This window comes from Nanorana parkeri, unplaced genomic scaffold (assembly GCF_000935625.1).
Source record: "Nanorana parkeri isolate BGI_ZX_2015 unplaced genomic scaffold, ASM93562v1 scaffold562, whole genome shotgun sequence".
Classification (NCBI taxonomy): Eukaryota; Metazoa; Chordata; class Amphibia; order Anura; family Dicroglossidae; genus Nanorana; species Nanorana parkeri.
In genome coordinates, this window is record NW_017306830.1 from 548,629 (window position 1) to 562,992 (window position 14,364).

At 42.7% G+C, this 14,364-nt stretch overlaps 1 protein-coding gene across 2 annotated transcripts in view; it reads right to left on the minus strand.

The window, feature by feature from the left end:
* Positions 1–6,622: 6,622 nt before the first annotated feature.
* The window catches only part of LOC108791619 (para-nitrobenzyl esterase-like), a 36,396-nt gene continuing 28,654 nt past the window's right edge, over positions 6,623–14,364 (minus strand). Inside the window, exons 4-9 of one of the 2 annotated variants that reach the window (XM_018562159.1) lie at positions 12,459–12,655; positions 11,220–11,425; positions 9,403–9,461; positions 9,146–9,313; positions 7,854–8,075; positions 6,623–6,771 (exon numbers count right to left, since the gene is read on the minus strand). In XM_018562159.1, coding sequence (XP_018417661.1) covers positions 6,629–6,771; positions 7,854–8,075; positions 9,146–9,313; positions 9,403–9,461; positions 11,220–11,425; positions 12,459–12,655 — 995 coding nt within the window. In that variant the 3' untranslated portion in view covers positions 6,623–6,628. The remainder of the gene's footprint in view (positions 6,772–7,853; positions 8,076–9,145; positions 9,314–9,402; positions 9,462–11,219; positions 11,426–12,458; positions 12,656–14,364) is intronic. The other variant, XM_018562160.1, reaches the window with a different exon arrangement.

Below are 14,364 nucleotides of genomic sequence, written 5' to 3' on the forward strand. Positions count from 1 at the left end.
CATACAAGCCGCCTGCTGCAAGCATTGCTGGAATCATAGGCATCACTTGTGGTAATTGGGGTGTTAATGATCACCCGATAGGTATTTATAGCACCTAATAATACAGAATGCATTACATCAGAGGTTTCCTAAACCAAAAGTAGAGCTGGAGCTGTTAACCTTGTCACCTGCTGATTGTCAATATCATTTTTGGTTTTGTGCTGAATGATGTGAAGGTTGAGTACAAGTGTGGGGACATGACAGCATAGTCCGCTGGTAACTCCATCCACAAATATCCTTACCTTGTGATAGACCTGGGGCTGGGGGAAGAGACTGATCCACTCAACCTAGTTGCAATACTTTGTAGGCTCAGGCTCAGCCTTTTTTTTTTTTTCCATTTAAAATTTTTGTTTTATTGAGCAAATTAAACAAAGAAAGTACATACAATGTACAGTGATCAAACATATCACATACCAAAAGAAAAACGACAAATAACATATCACTTTACATCTTCAAGTGAGCAACCTCCTAACTATGAGGTTGTTTGGTTAGGTCACTAGACATTGCAGGCAGGTACTCACAATTGGCAATTCCAGCGTAATCTAGTCTCATTGCTATGCAATAATAACATCTGGCATAAAGTGGGAGTCTGGACCCTACAAAGTGGTTGGCTTTGTTGATTAGCATAGTGATTAACAATGACAGGCTGAGCTTAGTGAGCATGGAGTCTGCAATTACTGCTCTTTCCTTCTGATAGTACTGGTTCCCTGGCTGTCATGCTGATCCATTGGCTTCTGTAGGTTTCATCTGTAGTGGTGTTCTGGGAGGTAATGTCCCCTCATTATTCCACAGTTAGTGTTCCCTTCTGCATTATTTGTTCCATTGTACAAGTGCTCTCCTCCTTCCTATATTCCTTCCCTATCAAGGGTGACCCCTTCTTATTTGTCCCATAGTAAGGCCTTGTTCCCACTGTGTACTGTACAGCAAGCTTTTAGCCGGCTTTAAGCAGCATTGTTTGGGACTTTAAAGCTCCAGCATGGAGATGAATTATACAGATCTTAATGGGAACACAGGTCGTCACCAGGGATGTGCGGGGGGCTTGGTGTGAACCCAGTTTGCTGGATTTCACCCAAGACTGTGCAAAACTGTGGCTGACACCTCCCGGCCCAATCAGTTGCGGCCCGGACATTCCCCGCTCCGCAGCTGCATGTCACAAAGGACCTTATTTTCTTGGCTCAAGTATACCATTTTGCATCAAATGTAAGCGTTTGTGTTTATATTAATTATGCAGCGGCCTGCTTTTTAAAGTAAACCGATGCTATCGCATTGCACCTTGTGGGACATGGAGATGATGCAGGTCCTGACATGGCTGGTTACATGAATGTTCATTATCATGTCTCTTGGCAGCCCTGCGATTGCCAGTCGCATGGGGTGTAAATTGTCTTAGGCGCCACATACAGTGTTTAACAGATAATGTTAATAATAAAACTTTTCATTTTGACTTTTGTATGCCATTTTGTTGTGTGAGGAGGGAAGAATGACAGGAAAAGTTGACTTGTAAAGATGGCGGATATGAAAACATTGCTCTATAGAGGGCTGCACAGTCCATTCCTGGGCGCCGGAATCCTCAGACATTTATAGGGTCTCTGTGGTGTGCCTTCCTACCTGGCTCATCTACTGGAGCAGAGAAGAGGATAAAGTCCTGTATAGGGTTTAACTACAGTTTTGGTTTTAATTTCGAATTAGAATGCCATTAACCCTTTTGTGGGCACGGCCGTATTTGCAGGTATGTGTAGAATACCATTGCTGACCTCCTTCTGAAAATACTGGTTGCCTGACTTCAATAGCTTGAGTCATTGACTCGGAACACATATGGGTCACTTGACATGGAGATCACTGGCAGCTTCTGCGTTTTATATTAGGAGTACAGAGAAATGTAAAGAACTATGGGGATCTGACATTTGGTGCAGTTATGCATGCCTGGTAGCTGGGAGACAGTGTGTTATCAGCGTTAGGTCAAACCTCAGTGAGCCCTTCCACATTTCTTGCCTTCCACTTTGTGCTTTACAAGAAATGTGATGTTCTGTCTGTGTTAACCTATTCACCAAGGTGGCTTTTGGTACATTATCTGTGAGGCTGACCCAGGGATGTATCTATGATAAATAGTGCCAATGGCAAACACAGAAAATGCGCCCTTGTCCAAACATCTGACGCCATAGTTCTGGCACACACAGAGTACAATGAGTACACTCCATTCAAGCCCCCGCATGGCAGCTTGGTGCAGTGCGCTGCTGTGCTGCGACCTGCAGTGGCATCCAGTGTGCTGTGATAAAAATACAGCATGTTTGCATTTTAATCGCAGTGCACCGCCCATCACACCGGCAATGTGGTGTGAATGGGACACATAGAGAACAAATGTTTTCTATGTGTCCTTGCATTGATCCGCTGTGGTACAATGCGGGTCACCACTAATGTGAATGGTCCCTTAAGCTGTGCCCCCTGCAGACTTCCCCTCGAAGTGACTGCAATGACAGACCATTCAATCACTGCTGTCAATTGTAAACAAGTAGCTGGTTATAGGAATGTCTACAATACTCACTTCCTCTGCCAGGCTTTGCATTAGATGATTTCATCAGTCAGAGCCCAGCAAATGAAGTGAGTTGTGTCACTTTGCCTGCTCCGGCTCTTTTTTTTACATGTGACAGCAGCAATTGACTGCGCCGTCTGACTCGTCGCAGCTGATAAACTCTGCTGGGGTACTTTCGTAACTATTCATATGCAGTCATCAATTGTGTTTTGTGCACTTTTGTTCCCATGTATTGTGCAAAATGAGAGAGAAATATTCAGAAGAGGGATTTTCCATGGTGCAGGACACTTTAAAAACAAACAAAATAGGGCGATATGGGCATTTTTCTAGGTTTACCATTGATTTCAGCTGGGCTAATGCCATCCTTCTTTGCAGTAGTCAGTTTTAATTGCTTGGGAGATTCATCCTCACTATTATTTATGATTGGAACAGGAATGGAGGGGAAATCCTACAAGGTTACACCCGGGATCTTTTTTTTTCTCACATTACAGAGATTTCCTTTTGTGAGTTTCAGAAAAGAAGTTAAGGAAAATCTGCCTGATAGGAGACAGACTGCAAAACACACACAAAAATACGCACAGGTGGGCCGTTTGACCGTTTCCTGTTCCATCCAAAACTAAACATGATGATATCATACATACTTTAAAATTGTATCCAAAGGTAAAAAAAGATTTTGCATTGGATAGAACGAGGATGGGTGAAAACGCTGTCATATTTTTTTTCCCACTGGAGATATTTGTCTTCACTTCCTGTCCCATAAATACAACAGGAAGCTAGGGGATATCTCTCCAGAAGTGGGAGAATTCCTGTCTTGGTTATCACCAAAACAAATGTCCCTATTGAAAGCTTTCCCCGTTATTCCTTGTTCAATGACAATGGTAAATTATGGATTTCCTATCACTCTCAGCCCAGTGCTAATGGTCAAATAGAGAAGGTAAACCTCACCAATGGGAACAGACAGAAATAGAAACCTAACAGGTTCTAACCATTTGTCACTCTACTAAAATAAAAATAGTTTTGCCTTTAGATACACCTTAAAGCCCAGTGACAAAGATTGTTTTAAAAGAATATTGGCCCCTAGAAGTTTTAAAAAGAAGTTACTCGGGCTGCAATATTCACTTTTGATCTGAAGTGTTTCCTTGCAGGACTCCTTTTTGGCCACAAGCTGTCCTCAATCTTCTAGGTTGAATGATGCTTAGTATTACTCAATACAGAGGCCTGCAGCGATATTATCAGGGTCATCCCTAATGAAGGGGAAGGTTGCCTCAGCCGGAATCTCATTGGGTTACTGTGGTGGTGGGGCAGAGCATCCCAGGTTGTGCTCTTGGCAAGCTGTAACACTCTAGCTGGCCTCCTGCCCAGCTCACTTTCATCACTGTTTGCCAGGTGCTGAGCGGGAAGTTTTGCCTGGCATCCCGCCCAACTCCTGGCAATCATGACATTAGTTTATTACCATCACTGCCAACCCCCCCACCCCTGCCTCAGAAAGCTATATGTCTAGAGACAGCCCTTATGATTGCAGAGTGTCATGGGCCTGCCCTCTGATGGTGCGACACCACAGCGCCTTCATTCACCATATACTAATGCAAGGGGTGGCGCTGATCTCATCAAGTCAGCGCCGACAAGGGAATACATTGGATTTCTAGAAATTAATTTTTATACAGTTAAGAATTCACATTCTACAGCAGGAATAAAGAATAGTATGAATGGGCCCCTTCACTTGATTCATCATGGAGGTTGGGAAATGTCCCTAGTATCAGACATTTTAAGATGTATTGCTATGGGTGATGCACATATTTCTTTCTTCCAGTTTTGGTAAATAAGACCAATAGGGTTTGCTCCGATAAATGTAACATCATTTTAATCCATGATAAAACCAGACGCAATGGAAGAAAATCTTTTAAATTAGCTACTTTATATGAAGCAATCTGAACTGCATTCGTACATCAGATAGAGAAGTGTTCAAGGCATATCACTGACATACCGCAAATGTTCTTAAAAGTCTCTGTATAACAAACTTTACAGTAGCTTCAGTCCATTTCCATGTGTAGGGACCTATTTTTTTGGTTAGTGGGATTAGGGGATACTTGCTTGTCCCTGTATTAGTTCTGGAAGTAGGCCTGTATTTCTCATAGTAACAAGACAGAGCGCCAGACCAATGGGAGTGTTTTTTTAATTGAAAATAGGATGTTAACAGACTCCAATAGTGTACTCTATCATTATTCTTTACTAAAATAAAGGTACTTGACTTGTCTGAAAAGGGATCAGTTGTTCAGGTGTACCTTGCCATACCGTGATGTCTATATACAGTCATAGCTGGCAATGTGGCAATACTGTCAACAATGAATGACGGCCATTATACTTTGATCCTCTTTAGAGAGTAAAGGAGCAGGCTTCACTCAAATTGGAGAACGACTGTACAGAGAAGTGCCTCTGCTCGCTGGAAGCCCAAATGATATCTTACGGGGACCCCATTGCTGCAGATGTTCCTCAAACTGGGAGCATCACTTGGAATTACTGGCCTTTTTGTGCTTGCCACTATCCCAACGCTCTTGAAGATAGACAGAGTTCTCTTCTTTAATTGGTAATCCTGAGCAAGGGTTTAAATCTGATCTCCAAAGTTACTCCCACAGGGGGCTTCCCCCCACACTGCAAGGGCTAAATGCAATTTTTTTTCTCTGGCACGCTTACCTTTTCCCTTGCTCCCGTAGGCTTCCTATTAGCCATGTGACCGGTCCCCCCAAAGCAGCTCCATTGGTCACAGGCACTCCAATGTCATTGAGCACAATGCAGGACCAGCAGTCCTGCATTATAGCTGAGGACGCCAAGGGACTGCCCACAACCTGGAATCTTAAAGAGAAGAGGAGAGTGCCCGCTGCCAGGGGAGCGAGGGATAAGGTATGTAAAACTGCTTTTTAATGTGCCACTAGAGGACAAGGAGCATTTAACCCTAACACTGCAGGGTGAGCCTCACTGCAAGGTTAACTTTGGATTTTAATTCAGCTTTGAAGACCTGAAAACCCACCAAGTCATAGGAAACCGATGCTGAGCAAAATGCAGAAGCTGTTGCTGGTGCCTTCTTGACGTCTAAAAAAACAAAAACCTAGTTTGCTGATTTTGTCTTTTGGCTTTATTCATCTCGGAGTTACTGACCTGAAACAAGTTTTGGAAAATCAAAATGCCTGATTTGCATTCTTAATATGGTTAAGGAACCACTGCGCTAGGACTCGATATTTAATTGATTAAAAAGGGGGCCAGCAGCAACTCTGTATGGGTGTGTATCTAGTGTGGCAAGTAAGTTGCGCTTAGTCAATGTGAGTGTGAATAATAAGGTGAAACAGAAAACCACAACTACTGGATCAACAGACCTTATCGTCTCTATGAAAAAAACAAAACAAAAACGAAAAAATAACACTCAATCTCAAATGTGCGAAAAAACCCCAGGACCTTCTGATATTTTCACAAATAATATTGTTCACAGTTTAACTGGTGACTGTAACAAAGTTAAACTAAGTTAATTATCACTGTTTAGGTTATTGTATCACTTCTTCATTATTGGATTAGATTTACACATGCCAGTTTCTTAGATCCACAGGTTGTATAAGGAATTAAGTCCTGATTTGGTTATAACAGATGGTCTGGGCTACAGCTTGAGCCCGGAACGTCTGTCACATATATATTCACAGAACACTGTGACCCGTTTTGATTAGTGTTCATGCATCACATGAATTAATGATTTCTGGCGCTCACTTATGAATTGTTTATAGCTTGCCTCTGTCCTAAGAGAGAATTCACAGTTTTTTCGCACATTTGAGATTGAGTGTTGTTTTTTCGTTTTTTTTGTTTTGTTTTTTTCATAGAGAGGATAAGGTCTGTTGATCCAGTAGTTGTGGTTTTCTGTTTCACCTTATTATTCACACTCGCATTGACCAAGCGCAACTTACTTGCCACACTTGATTTGCATTCTTGCTTCAGGTCAGTCATCAAAGTGTTAAAGCCTCTGAATTCACGTGAAAGCCAGCTAACTGGAATCTTTAGGAGATAATCGCCATGATTTTTTTTTCAGTTTCTCCAGGCGTATGGAAACATGTTATACTTCTCCCAGAGTGCACACTGAGCTGAGCGATAGTCTTTCTCCACGGACAGAGATGTGGACAATAGTGCCGTTCCATTGGGGTACTCCGGCCATTCAGGCAGCATGCGTCCTGTAAAAATAAAGAGTACATGAAAGCCAATCTAGGTCCTCCCCAAAATTTTACTGCTTACATGCCAACACTTCTAACCTAAAAGAGAAAAAGAGCTCAGGTAAGCAGTAAGTCTACACTTCTGAACATGTGGGCTCTAAGTATCTGAATGCACAGGTTGTGCACGGTCAGACGGAGCCAGTTTATCCTCATGGCAACCTAGCCAGGAGCCTAGAATCCCTGGCAGATTCTCTTACAGTAAACTAGGGGGATTACAAAACTGGTCAAAGTTGTGCTCCTGTCTGTCACTTCACAGTTGGTGATTGATGGGGCCATGTCAGTACGGACAATGCAATTGAGGTAGCTTCTCTGCGCCTATTGGAATCCATATTAGTTAAAGAAATGAGAGGGCCATGACTGTTGCCTTGCCTAAGGCCCCATTGTGCCTTTATGCGTCTCTGGCAAGGGAGCATAAACCTTCAAAAACAAGTCGGCAATGGCTGCTTTCATGATTCTACCCTGACGAGTTCCTTTCAATTACGCTGTTCCAAAACATCCTCAAATATTTAGAAAATGACAATTCCTACCTTCCCCTTTCAGATGGTATTGTCCAACACTATGGGTGCTCTTTAGGCTTGTGTCTAATATGCCCAAATTGTGTCCCAGTGTGACATCCCTAGGCAAAACATAACCCATGTTATACACTTTTCAAGAGCCGAATTTCCTGAAAAGCTGACTGCAATACACCTCAACTCTGAAAAATGTGTAGGCTGCCATAGCTGACCTTTCCTTCTGAAAATGCTAATTTCTCTATTCTGCTGATCTGCTGGTTTTAGCACCTTCAGTTCTAAGATGTTGATCCAGAACAAGTATGCAGATCAGGAACTTAGACTTCACTGACCCACACTGCCACAGAAATGTGCCAGCTGTTGGCTCAAAGTATTGAAATCGAGACAGTCAGACAAATATTTTCAGCAATGTTGGCCTTCACACTTTATTATCTGTAAACTACTACAGTTGGGGATGCTGCCGCTTATACCCAATGTGTGAACTAAGCTGGCCTTCAGCTACTGAGGGACAACATCCCTGAGGCTTGTTCTTACCTTCTTTAGCAAAGTAAATAAAGTGTTTTCTGATCAGCCTTTGAAAGTCCCGATCGGCTTCTGTGGTCTCTCCAAGAGAGTAATCCAGAGTTCCAAAAAATCCCAGAGTATCCAGCATATGAAAAGAGAACCAGCTCTCATAGGAGAAGAGGTTATTGACTCTAACTGGCCGAGATGGATTGTAGGTGACCTGATAGCGGTAGACGGGGCTGGACAATGCAGCTGCAATTACAGAGCAATGAATGGTCATCAGTCACATAGAACAGTTCAGTTTTTCATTCTAATATGTGTTATCTGGTGACCTTTTCGGGGGGGACATTACATGGGGTTTTCAGTGAAAAGTTTCTTCTATACTTTAAATGTCCCGTTGAGTTTAACTGGAATTGCAAAACTAGATATGCAATCAGATAGACAGTGTACTAACAATCTCCATTTTCCTGGTCTTACCTCCACTTTCCTGTTACAGCAGTTGTAACTCTAAATATGAATGTGCAGTCCAAGAGGCACTAGAGTGTGACCCAGTGCTCTCAGTAACCAGAAATCGGTAACATTTCTGGTCAGAACCCCCCCACCCCCACCTCTCTCTTAGGACACTTGACCAGGGGTAATTATTACTCGGCTGTGCCAGCAGGAAGCACTGCAGTGGGAGGGGAGGAAGTAGCATTTTCATTAAGCAATATTAGTCCCAAATCCATGTAGGGGGTACAGCAACATAAAAAGCTGAAAAGGTGCGAGAGTTTTCAATTGGACTTTAATGCATTTCTCCAGTTAATTTTCTTTTAAGGATACCTGGGAAGGGTTAAATCCTTTTGCTGTCTATGTCCTTGTTGGGTAGGGTCAATTCCTGTCCTTGGGACAACATATCACCAGTGCAGAAAGTAAGGCCTGGTTCACACCTGGGCGTTTTGCAGCGCGTTCCTAAGCTCTGTAAAACGCTCAACATGTGAAAACCAATGATTGCCTATGGGCATGGTTCCCACCTGGGCGTTTTACAGCGAGTAGGAACGCGCTGCAAAACGCCCCACACCCAAAGAAGTACAAGAGCTTCTTTGGGGCGTATTTGACGCGTGTATCCATTGGGATACAGCCAGGATGCCCTCGGAAACGCGCGTTTGTCGTGCGGTTTTTACCGCGTGGCACAAAATGCGCGACAAACACGCATATTCATTACGCCTAGGTGTGAACCCAGCCTAAGGGACACAGCAGTATAAATAAACTACATGGGCAGAAAACAATTTGCCCATTTTGTAAACAGAGGTAATAGAATTCCCAGAGAGAGGATATACATGTACCTGCTGCTTGTTTGGCCAACTCGTTGTTGGGACAGGAGGCTCTCAGGTCGGACACCATAGTCATGTAAGTCTTCTCCACACATCTCTCAGGTTGGGTGCAGAACTCCAAGGTGCGATAGAGATTCAGAGCTTCGTCTGCCAGACTTGCCCCAAATGTGTTCAGACGTACTGAGAAGAATATTACACAAGTCATCCTATATAAGTATGATTGGAGATTCATGTAAAGTTTAGAATTCAATCGGTGGGAGAACACTCACATTTTACAAACCAGCGATAATCCTCCTCAGTCCACTTGGACAGGTTGGCAAAGAACGGGCTGTGAAGAGAAAAGCGACATTAATAAGTACATTGGAACATGAGATGCACAGTTAGTATATAGCTATAGCTGAAAAGTGAATTTGGCAAGGCAGTGTAACATCCCATCTCGCCTGCCCGCTCCACCTGCTTTACTCCTTGTAGAAAGGCAGTGGAAATTAGAGAGCAGCTTGTTTCCATCAGCATCCAGGCAGATGTAATTCTCCTTAGAGTGCATTTCCACTTTTGCAGTCAAATTTGGGTACCTCCCCCCTATATGTTTGTTGTGTGTTCCAACTCACACAGCATAATGCTAAAAAAAAAATTTTAAAGTCTGTTTTTTTACCTTTTTGTAGAGGTTTTGATGCAACAGGCAACATGGCTGAATACAAGTTTTTTTGTCTGAGCACCCTCACCGTGATCTGTCCTTTATAGAAAGACTTGGGACTCAAATTTGTGGATTGTGTTTCTCTCATTAACATGACAAAGCAAAGCAAAGCCCTTACCCCCTACAACTCCTCCTGACATTACAAAGAAGAAGATAGAAATGTTGACCCTTAAGAAGCCCTGACCAAAGTAAAAACAATTATTTTTTACAATTTATTATATATAATATCATAAAGTGCAAGAAGCATTTTTAAAAATGTTTTTAGGTTATGATATGTGAATGTGAACATGTAACAAATATAAGCAGGTGTTGTCCCAATTTAGCTGCAAAAGTGAAACTATATTATTTACAAATCTCAACACCCTTTTCTCAGTTTTTAGTATGTTTTTTCTGTGTTTTAACTTCCACCCTACCCCCCCCCTTCCTCACAAACATAGGCATGGTCTTTATATATAACACACACACACACACACACACACACACACACCATGGCCATCTTGCTGCCATACTTGCTTTCCTAAAAGGGCCACCAGCTGGAGCCCACAATTGCAAACCTTTTATATCCATGATGCAACTTGACAGGTTTGCCATTAGTAAATGTTGGGGTTACCATCTGTTCTTTCCCAGGGAGAAGCCAGGGACACAGGCTTAACAAGACGGCCATTAAACCTCACCATTGTAGACATTTTTGTGTCTGCTTTCCCACTTCATAGGGATTACCTGCACCACCTTATAATTGCTGCTGGCTATGTGGAGGAGCAGAAGGGAACAGAGCTTCTTTTATCCAGGTTGGGTATTGGTAAGCACAGGGTCAAAATGGGGAGCATTCCTGAGGGCCCAGGAGAGGCCAAGTCCAGCCCTGCCTCCAAGCAGTAAAATTGATTAGCCTGGTTTACCAAGCCTGTGCTTTGCTCATGCAGGTTTAAGTAACAGATGCACTTTAAATTTGGCCCATACTTGTCTGCCATTGACCTCCCACTACTCCCTTTAGCTGCCTGGAGTGAGAAAAAGTCTTGTGTAGGCTCCAAGTTACAACTCCGAGCTTACACAAGGCTAAAAACTCTTTCTCCAAGTCCCCATGTGACAGTGTTACCAAATCACTATGGATAGGTGCTGTCCTGTGGACGAAAGTTTGCCCAGGTGGTGTTGCATGTTCATGTGAATGCCAATTTATGGCATGAAGCTGAGAATGGTAATCCTTTGTACAAACTGTGCATGTGCCAACTCTCTGGGAGAAGGAAATTTTGCAAGAACATTGGCATATACAGTACATATACAGAAATCTAACCCAAGTATGAAAGGGCTAGTTGGTTGTGTTTTCCTCCCGGGCCAAAGGAACCCGATCTTCTCCTGAACCTTGTCACTGAATTCAAGAAATAGTAATTGTCTTACGCAAACTCTGTTTCTTGCAGGGTGGTACCAATCACATATGGCACATCACTGTAGCCTTCCTTCTTCTTCTTCTTCCATATATCCAGTGGGGGAGATGGCACCACATATCCGTCTACTACAGTCAATGGACCAACAAATTTTCCCTTTTGTGGCAAGTCACACAGGTCTTCTGCTGCCCATTCTGGGTATTCCTCCCAAGGGATTGACTAGAAGTGACACAGGTTATATTATATCACTCAGACAGCTACATTTCCATCAGATAAGCTGTTTCAATCTGAAAGTAAACCCTCCATGTCTATGTTCTGGGTGTAGGTCACTTGTATTATACTGAAAAGGGCACCTTTTATCTATGTCTAGTAAAGTGGGCTAGGAACATTCTTTAAGTGTAGCTGACATTATTACCATTATTAATATATATTAGCACTGCTGCCCCTAAAGAGGTAACATAGTGACAATACTCTTCATAGCCAAACGTTGGTGGTCACCAGACCGTCACAACTCTGAGCTTGTTGGATGTCCCATGACTCCCATTCTAAAATCATGGGGTTGTCTCACTCCTACCCATCCCCATTTGCGGTGATAACAGCTTCCTCTTTTCTGAGAATGCTGTCCACAAGATGTTGGTATGTGTCTGTGGGAATTTGTGCCATTGAGCCAAAAAAAAGGTCAGGCATTGATTTTGGATGAGAAGACCTAGCTCCTGCCATGCAAATGGAATCTCAACTCATTACAAAGGTGTTCAAAGGGGTTGAGGTCTGGGCTCTGTGCAGGTCACTGCAGTTCCTTAAAAAAACAACAACTCATGACCATGTCTTTATGCGCCTGATTTTGAGGACGGTCATGCTGGAAGAGCAAAGAGCCTTAATCAGGCTGTTGCCACAAGGTTGATGGTGCACAGTTGTCTATTATGTCTATGGTGTAGCATTACCAGTACCTTTAACCTGAACTCAGTCATTTGGAGGGAAGTCAACATATTTCAGCCATATACAGTGGAATATTTTAAATGTTTTACTATGTGATAACATTAACAGTACCTTTCGCTGGAAAAACCTAGGGAGGTATCCACATTCTTGCCATATAGTAAGTGTGATGTTCAGGCATCCACAAACTTTTGGTAATATGATGCATCTCATCAGTTACACTAATAGCCTACCCTTCTTGGGACAATGGAGTAAATTCAATGAACACTAAGCCCTTTCTGCTCATTGACTGAACTTCTCAGCTGTGGGTGAGACTTACTTGAAGGATCTTGGTTATGTTCAGCTGCCTCAAACACTCTGCATCTTTGCATCCGGTCTTCTTCAGGAAAACCAGGTTGTCCTTTTCTGCCTCAGCCATGGTGGCCTCAAACTCAGATGATCCACTGATATCAATGGCTCGATGAAAAAGACCCTTGGCCAAAGGGGACACCATCATAGTCCAGACTGAAGTTCCTCCTTCATTAATAAGCGCATTCATATGAGGATATCACGAAACAAAACATAACTAGGGTACATTTTTCATAATGGTGTCTGCTATAAGTTTTACTATCATTTAATATTAATAATGAAGATGATATTTTAATTATTATGTCTGTTTTTAAAAGGACTATTGTCTCTAGATGCTTTTATGCAACAGAGCTCCAAAAGCATATGCGCATAATTGTATATACGTGTATAAGTAAAAAGTCTATAACAAAACAACCTAAGATAGTGTAACTCTACATGACAGCATTGGTTTGAAGTAGTTAACATTGTGCCCTTAGGGCGCTGAAGTCCTGGGTTTAATTAATGAGGAAGTGAGGAACACTTAGCAAATATTTAGCGTTTGGTTTTTCCTAAAGCATATACAAACATTCTCCTAACGCTTGGATATGGTTCCTCCAACAATGGAAAGAAAATAAGTGAACTGGCTTCTGTCTACATAAGCCCCCCTATGTGCATGCCTGTACTTGGAGGGATACAGGAAGTAAATCTAAAAAGGTAAAACACTGTTTCATGTGGTATTGATTTCATAGTGGCACACTGTTCTCACCTGAGCTTTGGCCGTAAATCGTCACCTTGTTTGGGTCACCACCAAAATATTGGATGTTCTTCTGCACCCATTTTAGAGCAGCCAACTGATCCATTAATCCATAATTTCCTGCAAGTCAATGATTGAGAAACAGATTATTCTCAAGTGCTTAAAGTTAACCTCGACAGGACTGGCATGTCCATGCTGACAGAACAGGTTGACAGGCTACCCCTGCACTGCATAAGTTAACTGCTCATTTTGGTCTAGAGGATGGTTTAAAGAAGATGTACTTGTCTGATCCTCAATCCCACTGGACTGCTAGACTAGTCCCTGTAGCTTCTTCTCCCCCAGGCTCCAGTGGTCTAAGCCCCGCTAATGTCATCGTGTCTATGCAAGATCCATTCACTTGCATTAGACAGGCGGATGCTGAGGGACACAGCGATAGCGGAGGGCCAGAGAGTTAATCACTGACTGCTGCAGGACCGAGCATCAGGTGAGTACATTTTTTGTATTCTGACCCCCAGACTGTAAAAAACAGTTACCCAGTTACCCTTGCAAGGGGGAGGGGGTAGCCCCACTGCAAGGGTTAATTTTTGCACATCTTGGAGTTCTGCTTTACCACTGGAGGCCAGCAACATTGTATAAGGCAGTGGCACCCACTTTCCCAACTAGTCTCGAGTCGGCTACCACTTGTGTGGATCACAAGGAAAGGACCTTTAACCCTCTAACATCGATGATCTTTACTTGCCAATAAATAATGCTCCCAAAGGTAATATTTGTAATGGTGCAAACGACAAATAGAAGTTATGTGGCACGAATGCATAATCTGAACCGGGCACCCAGCAGCCCGTATATAAAAGCTTTTAAAGCTCCCATTAAGTGTTTTGATTAAAACAAGTAAGACAAATAGTTTTGTTTTCTCTATAATATGCACATCTATACTTGCAGGGAGCAGAAGTTGTGATTGGGCCCCTTTTGTCCCAGTTCCACCTTAGCACTGATGTAGCTTCACCCTAGCCCCTTATGCACTTTGCCTAGGAAACTGATAGCTGCACCCCTGTCTCTATAATGATAGCAGGCAATGGAAATGGCATTTAGTAATTCTCCACTGTTAAAAATGTGGGATTTCAATACTGACAGATGAAAGTTCCAT